Below are 24672 nucleotides of genomic sequence, written 5' to 3' on the forward strand. Positions count from 1 at the left end.
AACCCCTCTGAGTTTGACAGCTCAGAGTTAGTCAACCCAGAGTTCAGGTTTAAACTCAGTTTGTTAAACATGCTTTCTGAAACAGGGCCCAGGTCCCACTCTGCAGTTTGGAATGCGATGTGGTGTTGTTTCTGCTCTCTTGCCAACTTCTTAAGGAATTGTCATGCCAAACAATGACAACGGAGTAGGCAAAAGCACAGATCTGGGACCAGGCTAATGTGTTATACATAGGCCCATTTTAGTCCCTAGCCCTTTAAGTTCTTACAACTTCAGTGTTCACAGATCAGGATCAGTGACAGCAATATGGCAGACGCTCCACTTAGCTTGTTGGAAGGCTAGGGGGAGCCATCACGATAATATTCACACCTATCTAGTCATTTCAGATATTATTTTTGTTACCCCCTCTATACTATAGCACATACAAGTATATTGTGTATTACCCTGAAAACAAGAATATGATTATACTGAAATTAAGGCACATCTAGGCAAATAATGTTTCCATTGTGAACTTGTTGCCATACTATTACCACTTCATTACATGATGTAAGTGGTATTTAAAATAAAAAATAAAAAGTGAATAAACCAGGTTTGTGATGAGGGAATTGACATTTTTAAAAGACAGACTTAACTGATTCAAAAGAAATACTTTTATTACATTCTTTAAAGCACATGTAATGTAACCCAATGTACAATATATATCGAGCTGATTGACTCGTTTACTCTTTAACTAACAAAATACCTCTTGTACATTTTGGGGGGAAGACAGAAATGTTATTGATTTTTTTGAATTTCCCTAGGTTCTTAAAAAAATATAACTTTTTTTGTCTTGTAAAGTCAGTTATGACATAAAAAATAAAATAATCAAAGATCAACAGAGAAATAAAAATCACAACCAAGGTAACATTGAATCACAAGAACAAAATATTTTTTAAATTCTATTTTTATTTTCTTGATTCTGTCTTTTAAAATTCAGATTGTTTTATAATATTGAGAATAAAGAGAAAAGATATTTGACACTGAGTACCATTCACAAAAATAGAGCTTACGTACACAATGATCAAGGTTATGGGTCTTGTCTTAGGTGCGAGGTGAGAAGAATACAAGGCTAGTAGAAGACACTGGTGAGAGGACCCAGACTGAACTCAGCTAGCTCCCTGAGTCACTCTGAACCCTTTCTGGAGTGAGTTCTTAGAACCTTATTCTCAATATTCTGTTCCGGAACATTACAGTTCAATAAGTTCAATAAGGACTGAATTAGAATCAGGATATGCTGTCCGTCCATACTCTTCAAAGGGGTAAGTGATGCTCTGTCTGAATCCTAAACCTAATTAACATCAATGCCAAACTCAGGGGTAGCTGGTAGCTCAGTCCATCATTAGACTTGTGCCCACCCAGTGGGACAGTGGATAGGAAATATCTTTGACATACAGTGAGTGGAGGACACAGGAACATCAATGTACAAAAATAATACAGTTGATCCAACCAGCAAAGAAAGCTTATGACACATACGAACTTAATTGTAACCCAAAGAAAAGCTATGAGTGAAGGGGAGCCTATTCCTATTGGCTGGCTGTTACTGGTTAGGTACTATCACAGAGAAACTCTTCTCCTCAATACTTATTTCAGCGGTCTCCTGAGGCAAGGGTCCAACGTTTCCGTCAATATTGGGTCATTGACAATGTTGGGCCATAGTCTGTACAGTTCAGATACTGGCCCAAGAACGTGTCTCCTCCTTTGCCTTTGTGTGATTGGACTGCCTACCCCGGGAGTATCCACTAGGCAAAGAGGGTTCTGCCTCCTCCCCATTGGTCACATGACATACAGTACATAACCCCACTGGGTTGCAATGGGGGTGGGTGTTGCCTTGGAAACCAGTGAGAGGAAAACAGTCCAGGGAAAAAATTTTTTTCTAAGAGTGCTTTTTTTGAGATCACTCGGAGTCCATTATCCCTTTTTCTTTCTCTCCCTTTCTCTCCGCTCATCTCCCTCTCTCCATCTCACACCCTCTTGCTCTCTAAATATATATATATATACACACACACATTTATCTATATACATTCTTAATTAAAATATTTATTTATAAATGTGTATATAAATTAAAAGATCATTTATTTTCTTCTTGTCTCTAAGTGGCATTAACAAGGGAAGGGGGTGTGGGACTGAGGTTTCTCATTGCATTTTAAAAGCCTACAAAGGGCAGCACCAAACACTGTCAGAACATGTGCCTATGTCTGTGTGTGTGTAACCATTCTGTGAGTTTCTTATTAACCTACTGGCAGACAATGATCAGCACCAAGTAGTGTGGCATGTCATACCGGTTTATATCTTCTTATATTTAACAGATAAATAACTGAATCATAAAATTGGTCCCTTGGTGAAAATTGGTGAGTACATACCTGCACAAGATACAGTACCAGTCAAAAGTTTGGACACCTACTCATTCAAGGGTTCTTCTTTATTTTTACTATTTTATACATTGTAGAATAATAGTGAAGACATCAAAACTATGAAATAACACATGGAATCATGTAGTAACCAAATAAGTGTTAAACAAATCAAAATATATTTTAGATTCTTCAAAGTCGCCACCCTTTGCCTTGATGACAGCTTTGTACACTCTTGGCATTCTCTCAATCAGCTTCATGAGGAATGCTTTTCCAACAGTCTTTAAGGAGTTCCAACATATGCTGAGCACTTGTTGGCTGCTTTTCCTTCACTCTGCGGTCCAACTCATCCCAAACCATCTCAATTGGGTTGAGGTCGGGTGATTGTGGAGGTCATCTGATGTAGCACTCATCACTCTCCTTCTTGGTCAAATAGCCCTTACACAGCCTGCAGGTGTGTTGGGTAATTGTCCTGTTGACAAATGATAGTCCCACTAAGCGCAAACCAGATGGGATGGCGTATCGCTGCAGAAGGCTCTGGTAGCCATGCTGGTTAAGAGTGCCTTGAATTCTAAATAAATCACTGACAGTGTCACCAGCAAAGCACCCCGACACCATCACACGTCCTCCTCCATGCTTCACAGTGAGAACCACACATGCAGAGATCATCCATTCACCTACTCTGCGTCACAAAGACAACGGTTGGAACAAAAAAAATCGCAAATTTGTACTCTTCATACCAAAGGACAGATTTCCACCAGTCGAATGTCCATTGCTCATGTTTCTTGGTCCAAGCAAGACTCTTATTCTTATTCATGTCCTTTAGTGGTGGTTTCTTTCCAGCAATTCCACCATGAAGGCCTGATTCACGCAGCCCGAGAGCTAGTTTCATCATAGCGCTTGATGGTTTTTGCAACATCACTTGAAGAAACTTTCAAAGTTCTTGAAATTTTCCGTATTGAGTGACCTTTGTCTTAAAGTAATGATGGACTGTCATTTCTCTTTGCTTATTTGAGCTGTTCTTGCCATAATATGGACTTGGTCTTTTACCAAACGGGGCTATCTTCTGTATACCAACCCTACCTTGTCACAACACAACTGATTGGCTCAAACGCATTAAGGAAAGAAATTCCACAAATTAACTTTTAACAAGGCACAACTGTTAGTTGAAATGCATTACAGGTGACCACCTCATGAAGCTGGTTGAGAGAATGCCAAGAGTGTGCAAAGCTGTCATCTACTTTGAAGAATCTAAAATATATTTTGATATGTTTAACACTTTTTTGGTTACCACATGGATTCCATATGTGTTATTTCATAGTTTTGATGTCTTCACTATTATTTTACAATGTAGAAATAAAGAAAAACCCTTGAATGAGTAGGTGTGTCCAAACTTTTGACTGGTACTGTATATGTAGCCTACATACAGTTGAAGTCGGAAGTTTACATACACCTGAGCCAAATAGATTTAAACTCAGTTTTTCACAATTCCTGACATTTAATCCTAGTAAAAATTCCCTGTCTTAGGTCAGTTAGGATCACCACTTTATTTTAAGAATGTGAAATGTCAGAATAATAGTTGAGAGAATGATTTATTTCTGCTTTTATTTCTTTCACCACATTCCCAGTGGGTCAGAACTTTACATACACTCAATTAGTATTTGGTAGCATTGCCTTTAAATTGTTTAACTTGGGTCAAACGTTTCGGGTAGCCTTCCACAAGCTTCCCACAATAAGTTGGGTGAATTTTGGCCCATTCCTCCTGACAGAGCTGGTGTAACTGAGTCAGGTTTGTAGGCCTCCATGCTCACACACGCTTTTTCAGTTCTGCCTACACATTTTCTATAGGATTGAAGTCAAGCCATTTTGCCACAACTTTGGAAGTATGCTTGGGGTTATTGTCCATTTGGAAGACCCATTTGCGACCAAGCTTTAACTTCCTGACTGATGTCTTGAGATGTTGCTTCAATATATCCACATAATTTTCCTACCTCATGATGCCATCTATTTTGTGAAGTGCACCAGTCCCTCCTGCAGCAAAGCACCCCCACAACATGATGCTGCCACACCCGTGCTTCACGTTTGGGATGGTGTTCTTCAGCTTGCAAGCCTCCCCCTTTTTCCTCCAAACATAACGATGGTCATTATGGCCAAACAGTTCTATTTTTCTTTCATCAGACCAGAGGACATTTCTCCTAAAAGTACAATCTTTGTCCCAATGTGCAGTTACAAACCTGTAGTCTGGCTTTTCTATGGCGGTTTTGGAGCAGTGGCTTCTTCCTTGCTGAGCAGACTTTCAGGTTATGTCGATATAGGACTCATTTTACTGTTGATATAGACACTTTTGTATCCGTTTCCTCCAGCATCTTCACAAGGTCCTTTTGCTGTTGTTCTGGGACTGATTTGCCCTTTTCGCACCAAAGTACGTTCATCTCTAGGAGACAGAACGTGCCTCCTTCCTGAACGGTATGATGGCTGCATGGTCCCATGGTGTTTATACTTGCATACTATTGTTTGTACAGATGAACGTGGTACCTTCAGGCATTTGGAAATTGCTCCCAAAGATGAACTAGACTTGTGAAGGTCTACAGTTTTATTTCTGAGGTCTTGGCTGATTTCTTTTGATTTTCCCATGATGTCAAGCAAAGAGGCACTGAGTTTGAAGGTAGGCCTTGAAATACATCCACAGGTACACCTCCAATTGACTCAAATGATGTCAATTAGCCTATCCGAAGCTTCTAAAGCCATGACATCATTTTCTGGAATTTTCCAAGCTGTTTAAAGGCACAGTCAACATAGTGTATGTAAACTTCTGACCCACTGGAATTGTGATACAGTGAATTATAAGTGAAATAATCTGTCTGTAAACAATTGTTGGAAAAATTACTTGTGTCATGCACAAAGTAGATGTCCTAACTGACTTGCCAAAACTATAGTTTGTTAACAAGAATTTTGTGGAGTGGTTGAAAAACGAGTTTTAATGACTCCAACCTAAGTGTATGTAAACTTCCGACTTCAACTGTATATGGTACCGCCAAGAACTGTCTGTGGGACTACAAATGAATGAACCCTGGGTATGTTGAGTAGAACCAAAGAATTACAATGATTCTAAATTGAACAGTTGAATTGAAGCAGAATGTTAGTATTTACATTTGGTGTGGGGCTCTAGCTGGTGCATTGGTGCTTGTCAGTGAGGTACATTCATGACAGGGTTGGGGAGCATTGAAAAATGATGTTCTAATTAGAGGTCGACCGATTAATCGGAATGGCCGATTAATCGGGGCCGATTTCAAGTTTTCATAACAATCAGAAATCGGTATTTTTGGGCGCCGATTAAAAAAAATAATAATAATGATTTTATTTTTATTTTTTACACCTTTTTATTTAATCTTTATTTAACTAGGCAAGTCAGTTAAGAACACATTCTTATTTTCAATGACGGCCTAGGAACGAGGCAGAACGACAGATTTTTAACCTTGTCAGCTCGGGGGATCCAATCTTGCATTGATTACATTGCACTCCACGAGGAGCCTGCCTGTTAGCGAATGCAGTAAGCTAAGGTAAGTTGCTAGCTAGCATTAAACTTATCTTGTAAAAAACAATCAATCAATGACTGTCATTGCTCAAATGTGTACTTAACCATAAACATCAATGCCTTTCTTAAAATCAATACACAAGTATATATTTTTAAACCTGCATATTTAGCTAAAAGAAATCCAGGTTAGCAGGCAATATTAACCAGGTGAAATTGTGTCATTTCTCTTGCGTTCATTGCACGCAGAGTCAGGGTATATGCAACAGTTTGGGCCGCCTGGCTCTTTGCGAACTAATTTGCCAGAACTTTACATAATTATGACAACATTGAAGGTTGTGCAGTGTAACAGGAATATTTAGACTCATGGATGCCACCCGTTAGATAAAATACGGAACGGAATAAACGTTTTGTTTTCGAGGTGATAGTTTCCGGATTAGTCAAAGGTATATGGTTTAGAGAGAAATAGTCGACGCGTTATAATTCCTGTAATAACTTGCGGCTGAATTTGAAAGGGGTTCCTTCGTTATTTTACCGTTCATGTCTTCCATAGAGAAGGTCTTGATCTACTTCAAATAAGGTCTGTGTTTCGTGCAGGTTTAAACCGCCTCGACGTTTTGATACCCGTGTAAATCTCACTAGGATAAGGTAACGTTTGTCAACATATTTTCATCAATCCACTCTACAATTTTTTTTTAATCTTCGCTTATATTTAGCCAATATTGATCAGAGTTACCTTGTCCTATGGATATCTACACAGTTATAAAATTGGCACGGTGATGCAAGCCTACACGAAACACAGACCTTATTTTAAGTGAATCTAAAAATATCCTATGGAATAAATGAAGGAACCGCTTTTCAGATTTTGCTAGGTGTCATGGGAATTATGACTCGCACTTTGGTTGTCAATTCTTACCATGCCCATTATTAAAATAGGATTTCCTGCATATAGAAATTAAAGTTTTTGTTTTCAACATTCATCACAGGTAACTTAAACTCTATTTTTATTCAAACAGTTGAGAGTATTTGTCTCCTAAGCAGACTCTTCAGTATCATTGTCACTTCAGAGCTGTGTGTGTATTTATGTATTATATTAAGTTAAAATAAAAGTGTTCATTGTTCATTCAGTATTGTTGCAATTGTCATTATTACAAAAATGTGTGTGTGTGTATGATATATATATGTATTTAAAAAACTTTTTTTTTTTTAATTAAACGGCCGATTAATCGGTATCGGCTTTTTTTGTCCTCCAATAATCGGTATCGGCATTGAAAAATCATAATCGGTCGACCTCTAGTTCTAATGCTAAATGATCTATGTGCATACTGTAGAATATGCATATCGCCCATTAGTTTGTCCAAAGTGCTACGGTACAAAAGGACCATGAAGGTGAAGTCTGTAGTGAAAGGTGTATGGCCTGCTGGGATAGTGGTGGACTAACACAACAGGATGCTGGGAGACTGAGTATTTTAAGTCCTGGATTGTCTCGTTAACAGCTGGTTATTTCTGAGGTCACTATTTATATCCCTCACTTATTCATTCTCTCCTTTCACTTCCCTACCTCCATACTTATTTCTCTCTAACACATTCACTCCATCTTTCTCTCTAGGAGTTGTTTGTAGAGTCGGGGAGAGAGATCTCACTCCCAAACACTTCCCGGTAGAGTGGTGGGAAGCTGTATGCGGTCTCGGGGTGGACCAGACGAAAGAACTCCAGCTTGTCGATGTGGAGATTACAGATGGACTTCATTATCGGCAGCTTGGATACCATCTACAGAGGGGACACACCAGGATCAGTCAGGAAAACACAATCAATATTTGTGGACTTGGTGTGATGGAAAGGGAAAAATCTGGAGAATGCATGAAATGTGTATGTACTTAAGCTAAGCTAAAATGGGATAGATCCGGTCTACAGCACTAGACTGGTTAACTGCCTTTGTTCGATTTAAAGAATGTCAGCATGTCTACGGCACAAGATTATTCAGGCCATAAGGCCCTATAAAATGTGCATATGCGGCTGTTTGGGATATTCTGGAGAGGATCGTATCATAAAGTTCTTAGAGAGGAGACATATGCTACACCAGTAACTCCAATATGGTGGATCTCAGCTAATGACAACTGGGGCATGGCTAGAGACTGTGGGGTATTGTTGTTATGGTGCTGTGGAGTGTGCTAGGCCTGACCTGGTCTAGCTTCTCGTCGGCAGCTCCGCTCATGTGCAGACTGTGTTGCAGAGCCAGGTAGACCTTCGCCTGTAGCTTCTGGACCTTCTGGCTGTCGGCTAACCATGGTCGGTCTGGGGACAGAAGGACAGCGGCGCTGAACAGAGCCATCTCCTCATCGGTCAGCTGCAGGCGGGAGAGCCCTTTAGCCAGGTCAAACACGGCACTGACCAAGTCATCGCAACCTGCAGAGAAATGTCACAATATTAGATATCCAGACACCATGTTGAGTTTTCATTGAATTGTACGAGTTAGCCTCACCTACTATCCCAATCTCGCGAGCTTACATAAAGATCAGCGGTCAGGCTGGTTTTTGATCAGGCTAATTTGCAGTAGCTAACAGTATCAATCCAATTTCAATCAAATGTTATTTATAAAGCCCTTTTTACATCAGCCGATGTCACAAAGTGCTATACAGAAACCCAGCCTAAAACCCCAAACAGCAAGCAATGCAGATGTAGAAGCACGGTGGCTAGGAAAACCCTATACATTATACTGTATCGCAGAAAGAGTAGCCTATTTATAAAGACACTTACCGAGGGCTTTGAAGAGCTGAGCGGAGGCAAATTTGCCATCAAAGAACATGGTGTTGGTGGTGGCGTTAAATGCCCTGCACATCCTAATCAACAGCACCTCCAGACAGCCTGCAATGGTAACCACAGAGAGCCACAGAGAAGACGGAAAATGCTCCAACGCACAAACACACAATGAAAAGTAAATATTTCAGATTGGAGGACAGCAGATGTAAGGCGTTTGAACATTTAGAAAATCAGCAGCGTAGGATGGATTTGTCAAAAGGGGTTTCAAACATTTACAAATGGTATAATATGGAGTATTGTAAAATAAATGTGTTTGTGTGTTGCAGATATAATGATAAATTATATACAGAAATGTAGGTTCCAGAGATGGTTAAATGGTCAGAGCAGTGATGTGTGTTTTGTAAAAAAACAAACCAATACAAATAAAACGAGCACAAAAGGAAGAAGGTTGGAGAAAAGAAGTACAAGAGCCAAAGTTAGCAAGATAAAGCATTTACACCATTTCTTCACTCACATTACAGAAATGTTCACGTGGTGCTATGGTATACTGTTTGCATATGTAAGTGTGTGTGTAAGAGAGAGTGTGCATGTCACACAGAAAGAATGATCTTTATAAACATGCCCACCTAGTTTTGCGTATCAGTGTGTCTATGTATGTCCTGTAAGAACTGAAGTGATTTGAGCAGTCAGTCTAGTTTGCATATATATAGGTACTGACCTGCTTTGAGCAGAATAATCTGGTCATTCTGACACAGGTCCATGAAGCCTGTAATGCGTTTGGCAAACTCCACCACGTACTGGATGGAATTGGTGATGTGGTGGGCACATTGCTGCCACACAGACTCTGCAGACTGCGAGAAAGAGAGAAATTATCATTTAATACGACGATAATGCAATATTATACTAGGTATTGTGATGGTGAGTGCAATGTGTGTGAGTGTGAGTGTGTGTATTCACCTCGCACTGGAAGTTGCGAGTCTCCTCAGGTGAGTACTGCATCCGATTGTATGTCAGCCTCTTCAGGTCGTCAGAGCTGTACTGACTCGTCTCCAAGTGGGACTTGACCACACTCTGGGTGATACGCTCTGAAACAACACAGGCACACTTACGAATACAAGACAACCACAGACAACATGTTTACTTGATACTGGGAAACTTAGTTGGTTATGTTAGTTATAGCAATAGTAATAGATTTCTTACCTATATCCATAAGAGTGCAGTCATCAGGCAGTGTCTCTAGCAGTGTGGCGTGTGTGTGTGCCAGGAGCGTGTGTGTGTGCGACAACATCTGGTACTCGTGTTTGATCCCATTGGCGTCGGTGACATCCAGTAGATTTTGCTGGGGAGAATTCTGATTGGACGAAATGGGCGAGGATGATGATGGTGATGAAGAATTGGAGGTGTTCCCAGTGCTTCCGCCGTGGTCTTCTTGCAGCTCCAGGCTGCAGTACTCGTGGGCCTCCTGTGGGGTCAAGGGGAGGTCAAACAGTTTGGGGAGCGCTGCGATGTCATCCAGGTCACTCAGGGTGGAGCTGGAGCCCCCGCTGCTGTAGGAGCGACTGAGATCCCCGTGCCTGTCCCCCTTGCTTTCTCCCCCAGCCACGTCTTCCCTGGACAGTGACAGACCCTGGTTCAGACACTCCTGGTTCTTCTGGTGCTTCTGGACCTCAGCGTACAGGCTGTCGCGCTGCTTCTTAGACATACGGCCAAACTTCACCGCTGGATGGAGACAAGCGACAGGGAAGAATATAAGTCAATGTCTGTGTGGATTGGAAATAACTGTTGTACAATGCTGTCATGAGTTATCCTCTGGGTTAGAATACTTGCAAGTGTGTGTGTGTGTGTGTGTGTGTGTGTGTGTGTGTGTGTGTGTGTGTGAGAGTTAGAGACTCACCGTCCCGGCTCATGCCTAACACCAGACACTTCTGCAGTCTGCAGTGTTGGCAGCGGTTGCGGTTGGTTCGGTCAATAAGACAGTTCCTCTGGCGGGAACACGAATACATGGCATTGTTCTGCTGGCTGCGGCGGAAGAACCCCTACACAAAGAAACACAATGGAATGAGTCAAATTATTACATAATGTATATAATTCCAGTATCATAAACCTAGATGTTATAGCATGGATGTATTAAATCACCGACGACAACAAAGGATATTTTCTATTGCAGCTCGTCTTGGTTTTACATTGTTAAGACAGTCAGTCTCCCATTACCTATTTTGTGACGTGGTGAAGTGGAAAAACTCTAGTACTTGCTCACCTTGCAGCCTTCACAGGTAATAACTCCATAGTGGATTCCTGAGGACTTGTCCCCACAGATCTTGCAGGGTATTACTTCTATTTGAGCTGCAGAGACACACAGAGCGAGAGAGAGACACACAGAGAGAGAGAGAGAGAGAGAGTACATATTGAAAAAAGCTATGAAGATTAAGCCATCAAGTGAGTTATCAAACCTGTATCAAAACCTAATGAGAATGCAGAAAAATAATAATTCCCTGCCAAGTCTACAGCTAGTAGATCTCAAAATAAGGACAGGAAATTAGACTGATACAGCCTACACACACACCCCTCTCACTATTGAATAACACCCCCGCTGAGGCCAATCTCTCTTGGGGCACGGCCAAGAAGAGCTTGTATCAAAACCAGATGTGATTGCATAAGGTGTTGCAAACGTTCACACATACATTATAGACACTCTGCAAGGCTAGCATTGGCTTCGAGTCAGAGGAATATTGGCGTTTGCAACCGGTTAACAGGTTTCCACCTGGCATGTGGCTGTGGTTAGCACAGTGTGAAGGACGAGTTGGTGAAAGTGTAAGGCAGGCTGTCAGTTTGGCTCTGCCTTGTATGCTCTCAGTGTAGCAACAGCAGACAAAGGCATTCAAATGGGAAAATATTGACTTGAAATCATGGCGCATCTACTCTAGGTAACTGCCAAAATAAAGGAAACACTCGAGTAAATGGGGGTCACGAATAAAATGCAGAGTTGCCCATTATTTTGGCTATCATGGCTAGAAGAGATCTCAGTGACTTTGAAAGAGGGTTTTTAAAGGGGCATAGGTGGTTTAAAGGGTGTATGTGTGTCTCAGTCACCATATATGAACCCAAGGGGTGCCTGAGACGGCGTTTTCCACCACCATCAACAAAACACCAAATGATCACATTTCTCATGGGAAAATGGTATTGCGTTCCTCCAATAGAGTTTCAGAAACTTGTAGAATCTATGCCAAGGCGCATTGAAGCTGTTCTGGCGGCTTCTGGTGGCCCAACGCCATATAAAGACATTTATTGTTGGTGTTACGGAGTACGTTTAACCTCGCTTCATATTCGTCGCCAAACCCACTGGCTCCTGGTCATCTAAAAGTCTTTACTAGGTAAAGCCCCGCCTTGTCTCAGCTCACTGGTCACCATAGCAGCACCCACCCATAGCACGCGCTCCAGCAGGTATATTTCACTGGTCACCCCCAAAGCCAATTCCTGCTTTGGCCGCCTTTCCTTCCAGTTCTCTGCTGCCAATGACTGGAATGAACTGCAAAAATAACTGAAGCTGGAGACTCATATCTCACTAACTTTAAACTTTAAGCACCAGCTGTCAGAGCAGCTCACAGATCACTGCAACTGTACATAGCCCATCTGTAAATAGCCCATCCAACTACCGCATCCCCATACTGCTGTCAATTTATTTTGCTCCTTTGCACCCCAGTATCTCTACTTGCACATTCATCTTCTGCACATCTATCACACCAGTGTTTAATTGCTATATTGTAATTATTTTGCCACTATGGCCTATTTATTGCCTTACCTCCCTTATCCTACCTCATTTGCACACACTGTATATATACTTTTTCTATTGTTTTATTGACTGTATTCCATTCCATTGTTTATTCCATGTGTAACACTGTGTTGTTGTTTGTGTCGCACTGCTTTGCTTTATCTTGGCCAGGTCGCAGTTGTTCTCAACTAACCTACCTGGTTAAATAAAGGTGCAATTAAAAAAAAATTAATAAACGTTTACAAGCACAGTAACAATTCAATATTAACCTGACTATGGCAGTAGGCAGATTATGCAATAGTCATGTAAACACCTTACACTGCTTATCATAAATCTGCTTAAGGTCAAAATCGAAGTAAGCATACACCGATTAAAACACCTGGTTTCCTGAGCAATCTTTTGAATTATTAGGACATGTAAACGCCTTCAACCGGCGTTCCAGCGGTGTATTTGATCTACGTACGTGCCAGCACCAGCCAAGCGAGCCTCCCTCATTAGCGTGAATGGACTGAGTTCGGAACAACTGAACGTATGTGTCTTAGAAGTCGTTTTCACAGACAAACTGTACATGTCCCAGCTCAGAATCAAGTACGCTTCCCGAAAATAACATGGTCGCTGTAGTAGAACCTTTATTTTCATTGCTGATTTCCTGCATTTATCAGAGTGTCGTCGGGTAGCCTGATTTCAGATGTGTCCATGTAAACGGGATTATTAGAGAAATCCTTCTTCTTGCAAAGCATGTAAATGTTTTAATTGAACTATTATATTAATCTGACTATATGCAATAATCACATTATTGTGTGCATGTAACCGGACTCACTGGTTCCTTTATTTTGGCAGTTACCTGTATGTGCCACATTTCATACAAATACAGTTGCACCCCAGACAGATTCATCCAGCAAAGAGAATAGTACAGCTCAAAGTAAACATAAAAGGAGCGGGCGGATGATTTGACTGAAATGTTTTGCACCTGAACTTGGCCGAGTGTCTCTAAAGTTGTCTGTCTGACAGTGGACCCAGTGAAGTGAAAGAGACAGAAATAGACAGAGTCATGTGTCAGAAACCTCAGTCCCCTCAAACACACTCTCCCACTCTCTCCCTTCACATACACGGGGCCCATATGATATGAGAGGCTAAAATGGAGGGCAGTACTTGAAGAAGAAAAACATGTTTCCTTTTAAACAGACAGAGCCGGTCAGCTGTATTAGTTCACCACAGCCACAGAACTAAACAGAGACAAAAACAACTAACTTATGAATGTGACATGCTAACATTACTCAATCTGTCAGTCTATTTTATGTTTGTCCTCTAGAAAGAGAGAACAAATGTGTGTTATTCATAAAACATGGGCTCTTTAGTCTTCCAAGAGGCAGACATAAGGAAAATCACTTTACACTGTAATTGAATGCATTGTTGTTGCGGCATTGCATGTAGGAAAATATCAATTGAAATGTGTTTTTTAAACTGGGAAATTCTGCTGTCCTCTCTAAGTAATAACTCAAATACACAGAGCGACTGAGGCAGCTGCAGGCATGCAATGGAAAAAAAGTGTCTCCTTCTCTCTTCCCCCTCTGCACTCTCTTTTCTCTCCAAACCCCCGCTCGCTCCCCCTCCCTTTCCTCTCGATTATATAACTCTCATCTGCAAGCATTCCGCGAACACACTCATTCGGGGAGGTCACTCTAGCAACGCTACCGCCCTGCCTACTCTGTCGCTACAGCTCCCATTGGCTGAGGAGCGGGCAGGGCCTGTCTGGGGTTGGTTGTGTGGGATATCACTTAGGCGCGGTTGCCTGCCAGACTATTCTGTCCTACTGACACAGTTTCTCTGTGTAGCGGACGATTATGGATGAAGATCGTCATGAAAATATATTAACCGTTGTACGTTTTTTTTGTGTTTGGTGAGAACAGCTGACTGAAGAAGACAGGATGGCCGGGCATCCGTGAGGTTCAGTCCGTTTCTGCTGTAACATGGACTCTACAACGTGATTAAACTTTGTTGTTCCTTACGGAAACATATTATAGCAAACGAGTCTATGGCTGCCTAGGGAACGCCCCCCCCTCCCTGCAGTAGCACATGCAGTCAGGAGAGGAAAAGAGGAGATAATGTACATCTTTAAGTACAAAATTAAAATAACTTTGCTAATTGAACGGTTATTAAGGTGACCGCATCATTTGGCTGACCAATAACTGTCATCCAAAATTCCATGACCGCCACAGCCCTAGGTCCAGCAGTACCATGTCTGCTATCTGACTACTCTCATTGACATTGAACTTCTGCTTCAAGTATTGAAATTCTTGTCCCCAGCTTGAGGGAAGGCAGCGGCCAGAATAACACACAGCAAATTTGTGATTGGAATTTTAACTCCCAGTGTTAAATTAAACACTTTTAGTAATTATATGTGACCCACCGAAAGTGTTAAACTAACACTTTTCAAAGTCTTGATAAACGAACACACCAAGAGTGTTGGGTCCCTAACGCCATGGGTGTTGCAAATTCCAACTTAAATTAACTTTTTTATTAGAGCTAATGCCATTACACTTTCTCAGTGTTAGGGAATTAACACCTGTGGTGTTACATTAACTTGTTTTGGGGTGTTGTTTTAACACTGCAGGGTGCCTTATTTTCATATTTATTTCCCAGGGTGCCTGTTGAGTGAATTTTAGAGGTAGAAGTACCATCCATTACTATGTTTGCTAGTGACAGAGACATGGTTGCTGCATTCAATGATTTTCAGTCCTGTAGCCTTTACCAATTGAATGCCTAAGATAATATAAATAATTAATTTTTTTACTTATTTATGACCATAGAGATTTTTTTATATATATTTTTTTACAATACCATATTTCCACAGCCTAGTATTACCCTAACACACTGGTCATAACCTCCTGGTTTGCAGGTCACATCAGCAAGTCACATAATGCTGGCTTGCAAAGTGTTATATAATTCCTGTTGCAATCCAGCTAGAGTTAGGATATCCAACAATTGGAACTTTTAATCACCCGCAATCTGCAGTTAGAATGACTGCCAAGGTAGGGAAGATCAATAAATGAGACTACCTAAACCATCTAAACTGGCAGAACCATCTCAATAACAGGTGAAATAAGTCCAATAATTTACTGATTGGATTAGTTTCGGAAAATGTATGTTATTTATCTTTGTGTAGTATAAGATCAATGAATCCACCAATGTGCATGCAGAAACATTGATATTAAAACAAACTATCCTAAAACGCAACCTGCAACAAAACATCCTGGGAAATACGATAATTAGGCCCCTCCCATGTCTTCTTCAGTCGAGTAACACCACCAGCTGATTAACACTTCATTTATTCACCACAGGTGGCGTCAATTTAAATCCCACTGGTGTTAACCCCACTAGAATCAACACTCAGATATAACTCACAATACTTTTTACCTTAACACCAAGATTTTAACACCCACAAATTTGCTATGCACAGACCCCCATTTCGTGACATCATCATTCAGTTCTGCAGTTGACTCCTGACCTGGGCTGCCACACCAATCCCTCCAATCCCCTTTAACCTCTGACCTATCCTCCTGGAGAGCAACCACAACATAGTAAAATGTAACTGAACTAGTTACATAACAAAGAAATGTGAATCGGTGTCCCCAGTTTGTTTCAGTCGTAGAGGCCAAACTAACACAAGGTTAAAGTTTTTGCACAGAAGTTTCCATGTTCAAAATGACTCATTCTAACCCTAAACTCAACGCAGATATCTCAGAGAAAGACAAAGTTTCAAAGTGGTAACATTATAGGTCTATTTTCTCACAACACACCCAAACCAGGTATCTCGCGAACAATCTAATCAAATCGAATTTTATTAGTCAGATGCGCCGAATACTTACAGTGAGCCCCTAACCAACAGTGCAGTTTAAAAAAAATACGGATAGAATACGAGATAAAAGTAACAAGCAATTAAAGAGCAGCAGTAAAAAATAACTATGTATACAAGGGGGGCCGGTACAGAGTCAATGTGCGTGGGCACCGGTTAGTTGAGGTAGTATGTACAGTTGAAGTCGGAAGTCTACATACACCTTAGCCAAATACATTCCAAGTGGGTCAGAAGTTTACATACACTCAATTAGTATTTGGTAGCATTGCCTTTAAATTGTTTAACTTGAGTCAAACGTTTCGGGTAGCCTTCCACAAGCTACCCACAATAAGTTGGGTGAATTTTGGCCCATTCCTCCTGACAAACGTTTCGGGTAGCCTTCCACAAGCTACCTGAGTCAGATTTGTAGGCCTCCTTGCTCGCACACGTTTTTCAGTTCTGCCCACAAATTTTCTATAGGATTGAGGTCAGGGCTTTGTGATGGCCACTCCAATACCTTGACTTTGTTGTCCTTAAGCCATTTTGCCACAACTTTGGAAGTGCTTGGCATCATTGTCCATTTGGAAGACCCATTTGCGACCAAGCTTTAACTTCCTGACTGATGTCTGGAGATGTTGCTTCAATATATCCACATAATTTTCCTTCCTCATAACGCCATCTATTTTGTGAAGTGCACCAGTCCCTCCTGCAGCAAAGCACCCCCACAACATGATGCTGCAGCCCCCGTGCTTCACGGTTGGGATGGTGTTCTTCGGCTTGCAAGTCTCCCCCTTTTTCCTCCAAACATAACAATGGTCATTATGGCCAAGCAGTTATATTTCTGTTTCATCAGACCAGAGGACATTTCTCCAAAAAGTGCAATCTTTGTCCCCATGTGCAGTTGCAAAACGTAGTCTGGCTTTTTTTTACGGCGGTTTGGAGCAGTGGCTTCTTCCTTGCTGAGCGGCCTTTCAGGTTATGTTGATATAGGACTTGTTTTACAGTGGATATAGATACTTTTGTACCTGTTTCCTCCAGCATCTTCACAAGGTCCTTTGCTGTTGTTCTGGGATTGATTTGCACTTTTCGCACCAAAGTTCGTTCATCTCTAGGAGACAGAACGCGTCTCCTTCCTGAGCGGTATGACAGCTGCGTGGTCCCATGGTGTTTATACTTGCGTACTATTGTTTGTACAGATGAACGTGGTACCTTCAGGGGTTTGGAAATTGCTCCCAAGGATGAACCAGACTTGTGGAGGTCTACAATTTTTATTCTGAGGTCTTGGCTGATTTTTTTTGATTTTCCCATGATGTCAAGCAAAGAGGCACTGAGTTTGAAGGTAGGCCTTGAAATACATCCACAGGTACACCTCCAATTGACTCAAATGATGTCAGTTAGCCTATCAGAAGCTTCTAAAGCCATGACATCATTTTCTGGAATTTTCCAAGCTGTTTAAAGGCTCAGACAACTTAGTGTATGTAAACTTCGGACCCACTGGAATTGTAATACAATTTCTGTCTGTAAACAATTGTTGGAAAAATGACTTGTGTCATGCACAAAGTAGATGTCCTAACCGACTTGCCAAAACTATTGTTCGTTAACAAGAAATTTGTGGAGTGGTTGAAAAACGAGTTTTAATGACTCCAACCTAAGTGTATGTAAACTTCCGACTTCAACTGTACATGTAGGTAGAGTTATTAAAGTGACTATGCATAGATGACAACAGAGTGGCAGTGGTGTGTGTGTGTGTGTGTGTTTGGGCGACGCAAATAGTCTGGGTAGCCATTTGACTAGATGTTTAGGAGTCTTATGGCTTGGGGGTAGAAGCATTTCAGAAGCCATTTGGACCTAGACTTGGTGCTCCGGTACTGCTTGCCGTGCGGTAGCAGAGAGAACAGTCTATGACTAGGGTGGATGGAGTCTTTCACAATTTTTAGGGCCTTCCTCCGACCCGCCTGGTATAGAGTAGAGGTCGACCGATTAATTAGGGCCGATTTCAAGTTTTCATAACAATCGGTTATTTTTATTACACCTTTTTTAAAGTAGGCAAGTCAGTTAAGAACACATTCTTATTTTCAATGACGGCCTAGGAACGGTGGGATAACTGCCTTGTTCAGGGGCAGAACGACAGATTTTTACCTTGTCAGCTCTGGGATTCGTTTTTGCAACCTTCTGGTTACTAGTCCAACGCTCTAACCACCTGCCTTGCAGACTGACTACCTGTTACGCGAGGGCAGCAAGAGGCCAAGGTAAGTTGCTAGCTAGCATTAAACATATCTTATAAAAAACAATCAATCTTAACATAATCACTAGTTAACTACACATGGTTGATGATATTACTAGTTTATCTAGCGTGTCCTGCGTTGCATATAATCGATGAGGTGCCTGTTAATTTCTCATCGAATCACAGTCTACTTTGCCAAACGGGTGATTTAACAAGCGCATTTGTGAAAAAAGCTCTGTCGTTGCACCAATGTACCTAACCATAAACATCAATGCCTTTCTTTAAAATCAATACACAAGTATATATTTTTAAACCTGCAATTTAGTTAATTTTGCCTGCTAACATGAATTTCTTATAACTAGGGAAATTGTGTCACTTCTCTTGCGTTCCGTGCAAGCAGTCAGGGAATATGCAGCAGTTTGGGCCGCCTGGCTCATTGCGAACTGTGTGAAGTCCATTTATTCCTAACAAAGACCGTAATTAATTTGCCAGAATTGTACATAATTATGACATAACATTGAAGGTTGTACAACGTAACAGCAATATTTAGACTTAGGGATGCCATCCGTTAGATAAAATACGGAACGGTTCCGTATTTCACTGAAAGAATAAACGTTTTGTTTTCGAAATTATAGTTTCCGGATTCGACCATATTAATGACCAAAGGCTCGTATTTCTGTGTGTTATTATGTTATAATTAAGTCTATGATTTGATATTTGATAGAGCAGTCTGACTGAGCGATGGTAGGCAGCAGCAGGCTCGTAAGCATTCATTCAAGCAGCACTTTCGTGCGTTTTGACAGCAGCTCTTCGCAATGCTTCAAGCATTGAGCTGTTTATGACTTCAAGCCTATCAACTCCCGAGATTAGGCTGGTGTAACCGATGTGAAATGACTAGCTAGTTAGCGGGGTGCGCGCTAATAGCGTTTCAATCGGTGACGTCACTCGCTCTGAGACTTGGAGTAGTAGTTCCCCTTGCTCTGCAAGGGCCACGGCTTTTGTGGAGCGATGGGTAACGATGCTTCGAGGGTGGCTGTTGTCAATGTGTTCCTGGTTCGGGGCGAGGAGGGACGGAAGCTATACTGTTACACTGTGCCTATAAGAACATCCAATATTCAAAGGTATATGAAATACAAATGCTATAGAGAGAAATAGTCCTATAATTCCTATAATAACTACAACCTAAAACTTCTTACCTGGGAATATTGAAGACTCATGTTAAAAGGAACCACCAGCTTTCATATGTTCTCATGTTCTGAGCAAGGAACTTAAACGTTAGCTATTTTACATGGCACATATTGCACTTTTACTTTCTTCTCCAACACCTTGTTTTTGCATTATTTAAACCAAATTGAACATGTTTCATTATTTATTTGAGGCTAAATTGATTTTATTGATGTATTATATTAAGTATAATATTATTAAGTATTATATTAAAATAAGTGTTCATTCAGTATTATTGTAATTGTCATTATTACAAAGATCCTTTTTTTTTTATTTTATTTTTTTAAATCAGCCAATTAATCGGTATCGGCTTTTTTTGGTCCTCCAATAATCGGTATCGGTGTTGAAAAATCATAATCGGTCGACCTCTAGTATAGAGGTCCTGGATGGGAGGAAGCTTGGCCCCAGTGATGTACTGGGCGTTCGCACAACCCTCTGTAGTGCCTTGCGGTCAGAGGCCGAGCAGTTGCCATACCAGGCAGTGATGCAACCAGTCAGGATGATCTCAATAGTGCAGCTGTAGAACCTTTTGAGGATCTGAGGACCCATGCCAAAACTTTTCAGTCTCCTGATGGGGAATAGGTTTTGTCGTACTAAAAAGGGAATAAAACTAGCTACCTCTGTCTGTTTATCAGTCACAGCCTAAGCACGTAACTGTGTTCTCTACTAGAGGCTAATTCAATAGCTTTATGGCTCTGGCCTCTAACCCTTCTCCTTTCTTGGAATCTAACATGGAACATGTGGGGGTAATTTTATTGTGTCAGTTAGTCAGTGTGTCAAGCAGTCAGTGTGTCAGCGGGCCAGTAAACTCAGATGGATTGGATGCCCTTTACCCAACCAGCCTTCTGGGTCACCACTCCTACCACTTTTTCTAGGCTAACATAACACGGCACATATTGCCACATACAAGGCCCCTCTAGTCAAGTCCCTTAGGTGATTGTTGTCTGTTGTGTCCGACAAGGTGAAGGACAAAGTGTAACAGTTCATTTCCCAACTGAGGTAATTTTCCCATTATGAACTTTTCGCTTTGTAGCTCCCAGAGTTGCTTACGGTCAATATGGTGAAGCGAGATCACCATGATAATAATAATAATAAGTACAGTGAGTATTTCTTTGTACTCAAATGGCTCTACCCCTAACTACCTTCCCACTTACAGAACAAATGCTTATTTCCACTTTGGCTGTGAAATAAGTATTTGCATTTCATGGTCTGACATGGAATGCAAATATAACTATATATATATATATATATATATATATATATATATGCATATTCTGATGTGTGAAATTCATGTGTTAGTGATAGCTTTTAATGAAGTGTCAACGAGTTAGCGTATACATTTCGATATCCCACCAGAAGTAGAACCACCCTCTACAGGCCAAAACAATCTCCCTCCCTCCCCAAGCAGATTAGGAACAGAGGAGCCTCTGTGCCAAAAACCCTCAATCCAAACAAACACTAAATACTGTAATTCAACAATAGAAATATATATATATTTATATATGTTTTATATGCTACAATAGCAATATGTTTATCAGTCTTACAATGTATTGTTACATTGTTGTGACAACAGACATTAGGCTAGTCTATCTTGTAACAAGTCTTGGTATGCCTTTTGATTGCAGTAACGTTGCAATTTTAGAGGCAACGTCGTGAGAAGATAGGCAGCAACAAAAGTAGCAAAGTAGCATTGCAGTAAGTATGAACCTTTTTATCATCATCTTTCTGTTCGTTGATTTTGTCAATCATGTCAACTACTATATCCATTCCAGGAGCTAAAGAAAATGTATCTATAACCTGCTGCCTGAGTTCAACCTCGTTGCCTTCGGGATGCCCCAGGCAAGGCTCTGCAACCAACTGTTTTCGTCCTTTGCTGATCCTTCCCTCTGTCTATGCCACTCCCTCCTCTCTCTCGCCCCCGCCCTCCTGAATGCTGTATTCGCTCGGTGACATAGGTCACGTTCTCCTGCTCAGACGTCGAATGCATCAACCAAATGTTGTGTCACGTCGACATGTTCCTCTGCCCAGGCGTTTCTGACAAGTCAGATCTTACAACACCTAGATAGGTATTTTTAGTATCAGCTAACCACATTAGGGATGATTGTTTTAAGTAATTTCACAATTCAAATAATATCATAAAATGTTTCCAGATATCTGCATAGTCAAACTTGTATTGATTTATAAACTTTGTTTAAACTTGCTGCGCAGCCTGCGCGACTCAGAAGAGTGCGCTCTACAGCAGAGCGGGGATGGGCTGGGGCCGGTGGTGTGTGACATGGGAGGAAGAGAGACAAAAAAGTATCACTGACTGGCGCTAGTTAGATAGACAAACTTATAAATGCTATAGGTTATCATCCCACCTGGCAGTGCCTGTCTTTACTGCATCAAATCGATGTAAAGAAGCTAGCTAAGATGGCTAGATGATAGCCTACCTGTCGTTTGCTCATTGTAGCCTACTCCTTCTCATTTAGCTAATTGAATTATGTAATTTGAATTTCATTTTTCATTGAACAAAGATCTCCTACTTCACGTTGCTACACATGGAACCTCTGACTGTAGTGCCAACATCAACAGGCTACACGCGTGACATGTACGGTCTTTTCGGGCGACGCACGTCAAAAAACGACATTCAAAAGTTTGTTTTATTAAAATTAAGAATTTCTAATGTCATGGTATATCCTTCTGTGTAGCAATGTCACATAGATATTCGAATACTAACGTCAGTTCGGATATTTGAATAACCGTGCCCATCCCTAAACCACATCATTCGTTAAAGCAATATGTCAGTCGATGACAGTCAATGACGTGGGCACGCAACCAGAACCATTGATTGATGCATGCAACATCTGAGCAGGGGAACGCGACCAATTAGGTCAGTGGAACAGACAACATTCTCTCCCTCCACATGGTCGGTCATGCTGCCACCACCATCACAACATGCCGAAAACACACAATTAATTATTTTAGATTAATTAACCCACTGAGCACCACACATGAACAATATTACACACTGAGTGTACACATTTGCACCCACTTTTGCCCTCAGAACAGCCTTAATTCGTCAGGTCATGGATTACAAGGTGTCGAAAGTGTTCCACTGGGATGCTGGCCCATGTTGACTCCACTGCTTCCCACAGTTGTGTCAAGTTGGCTGGATGTCCTTCGGGTGGTGGACCATTCTTGACACACACAGGAAACTGTTGAACGTGAAAAACCTAGCAGTGTTGCAGTTCTTGACACACTCAAACCTGTGCGCCTGGCACCTAGAAAGGCACTTAATTATTGTCTTGCCCATTCACCCTCTGAATGGCACAAATACACAATCCATGTCTCAATTGTCTCAAGGCTTAAAAATCCTTCTTTAACCTGTCTCCACCCCTTCATCTACACTGATTGAAGTGGATTTAACAGGTGACATCATAGCTTCACCTGGTCAGTCTGTCATGGAAAGTGCAGGTGTGCCTAAGGTTCTGTACACTCAGTGTAATTCTGGTTTCATTAACATGGATTTATAGTGCCGTTTGTGCTCAGGATGGCTACTATTCTGGCAAAGATATTAAAATAAAATGCCATAAATATGCCAGTATGATTTACAAATGTAATTGTTTAATTTATAGGCAACTAATTTTAGTCCTGCTATTCCAATTGAATGATGTTTTGATCACATGTGTAGCCTATTTTAGAACCTGTAGTGCACATTTTTACCAGTGTGCACCTCCTATCGACTCATTGCATAACCCAATATGGATCCCCAGGCACATTTTACAGACAGTCCCAGGTGGAATGAACCTGATTATGACATTAATGCAAAAAGTCAAATCATAGACTTTTAAAACAAAACACATAGGCTATTTACAACCATATGGTCTCAATCCTGAATTAAATGCAACATTGTTCAAATATTGAACCAAAATATTTTATGATGAATATAAGCATTTTCACTAGTTCTCTGTCAGACAGAAAACTCTCGCCAGTCTATACACTAACAGCCAGGACGCCCATTCACAGCGGCGCACCTGGCAGAACTAGCCAGATAAACCAGTCAGGCAAAACAGCATGAGATTAGCATCATACGCACTTCGAAAAGAAAGCAGTTACACTGTTAATTACACAATAGGCCTACAGTAACTTACATTTCAAAAGCTTTCTATACATTGTTTCATATTGAAATGACCATCGTATACTTTGCAATGTCACATATATACTATGTTTATTAAAAATAGTATATGTGACATTGCAAGGTATACGATGGTCATTTGAATATGAATGATAGCCTAATAATAAATGTACCTCTCATGTTGAATATTATCGTTTCTGGATCAATGAATTGGACTTCATGGGGTGTGTAACAGAATAAAAATATATGTCCAACTGTTGAAAGACAAGCATTTGCTGGCACGTAAAATAAAACGTATTTAGCCTAACGAACTAGATTTATATATATTTTTTTAAACAAGGCAAAAATCCGCGAGTGTTTCGTTATCGTTCGACAAAGTCTTGCAATGGTGAATCAAATACAAAGAAAATCGACTGTTCAAGTTGAATTGTGTCCTGTTTGTCTCGATGCACTATTTCGGTAACTTTTTACAAAATGCTCCCACGGTGGTTTAGCTTGCAAGCAAGGTCCCAATACTCTAACTCCCCTTTTTCGTTCTGACTGCCTTTCACTCTGTCTACCCTGCTAACCTACTTTTCGACGCGTGGACTGGACTCTCATATGATCTCACACTCCAGATAGCTCCTCTTCGAGTCTTCGCGGCCGCGCGTACGCGGGATCGAGTTTTAAGGGAAATCAGATCTACTGGCAATAACAAACAACAATTACCGCTTTAACTCTCATTTAGAGTAACGTGGGTTTGAAAATATCGTTTTTTTTGTCGTTTTTCACAAATCAAGATTTTCTGCAAGGCATGGACATAACACTATGGGCTATTACACCCTTTT

At 41.0% G+C, this 24672-nt stretch overlaps 1 protein-coding gene across 1 annotated transcript; it reads right to left on the minus strand.

Annotated features, from left to right (window-relative positions):
• Positions 1 to 7177: 7177 nt before the first annotated feature.
• On the minus strand, positions 7178 to 24413 carry LOC120020056 (nuclear receptor ROR-beta-like). The gene is made up of 9 exons (XM_038963492.1): positions 24019 to 24413; positions 10934 to 11019; positions 10571 to 10712; positions 9877 to 10395; positions 9634 to 9761; positions 9395 to 9527; positions 8674 to 8781; positions 8099 to 8322; positions 7178 to 7686 (listed from the first exon to the last, which is right to left on the minus strand). The coding sequence occupies exons 1-9, from the start codon at positions 24023 to 24025 to the stop codon at positions 7522 to 7524; spliced, it is 1512 nt and encodes a 503-aa protein (XP_038819420.1). The 5' UTR covers positions 24026 to 24413; the 3' UTR covers positions 7178 to 7521.
• Positions 24414 to 24672: the final 259 nt, after the last annotated feature.

The sequence above is a fragment of the Salvelinus namaycush genome, chromosome 25, assembly GCF_016432855.1.
Source record: "Salvelinus namaycush isolate Seneca chromosome 25, SaNama_1.0, whole genome shotgun sequence".
Lineage (NCBI taxonomy): Eukaryota > Metazoa > Chordata > Actinopteri > Salmoniformes > Salmonidae > Salvelinus > Salvelinus namaycush.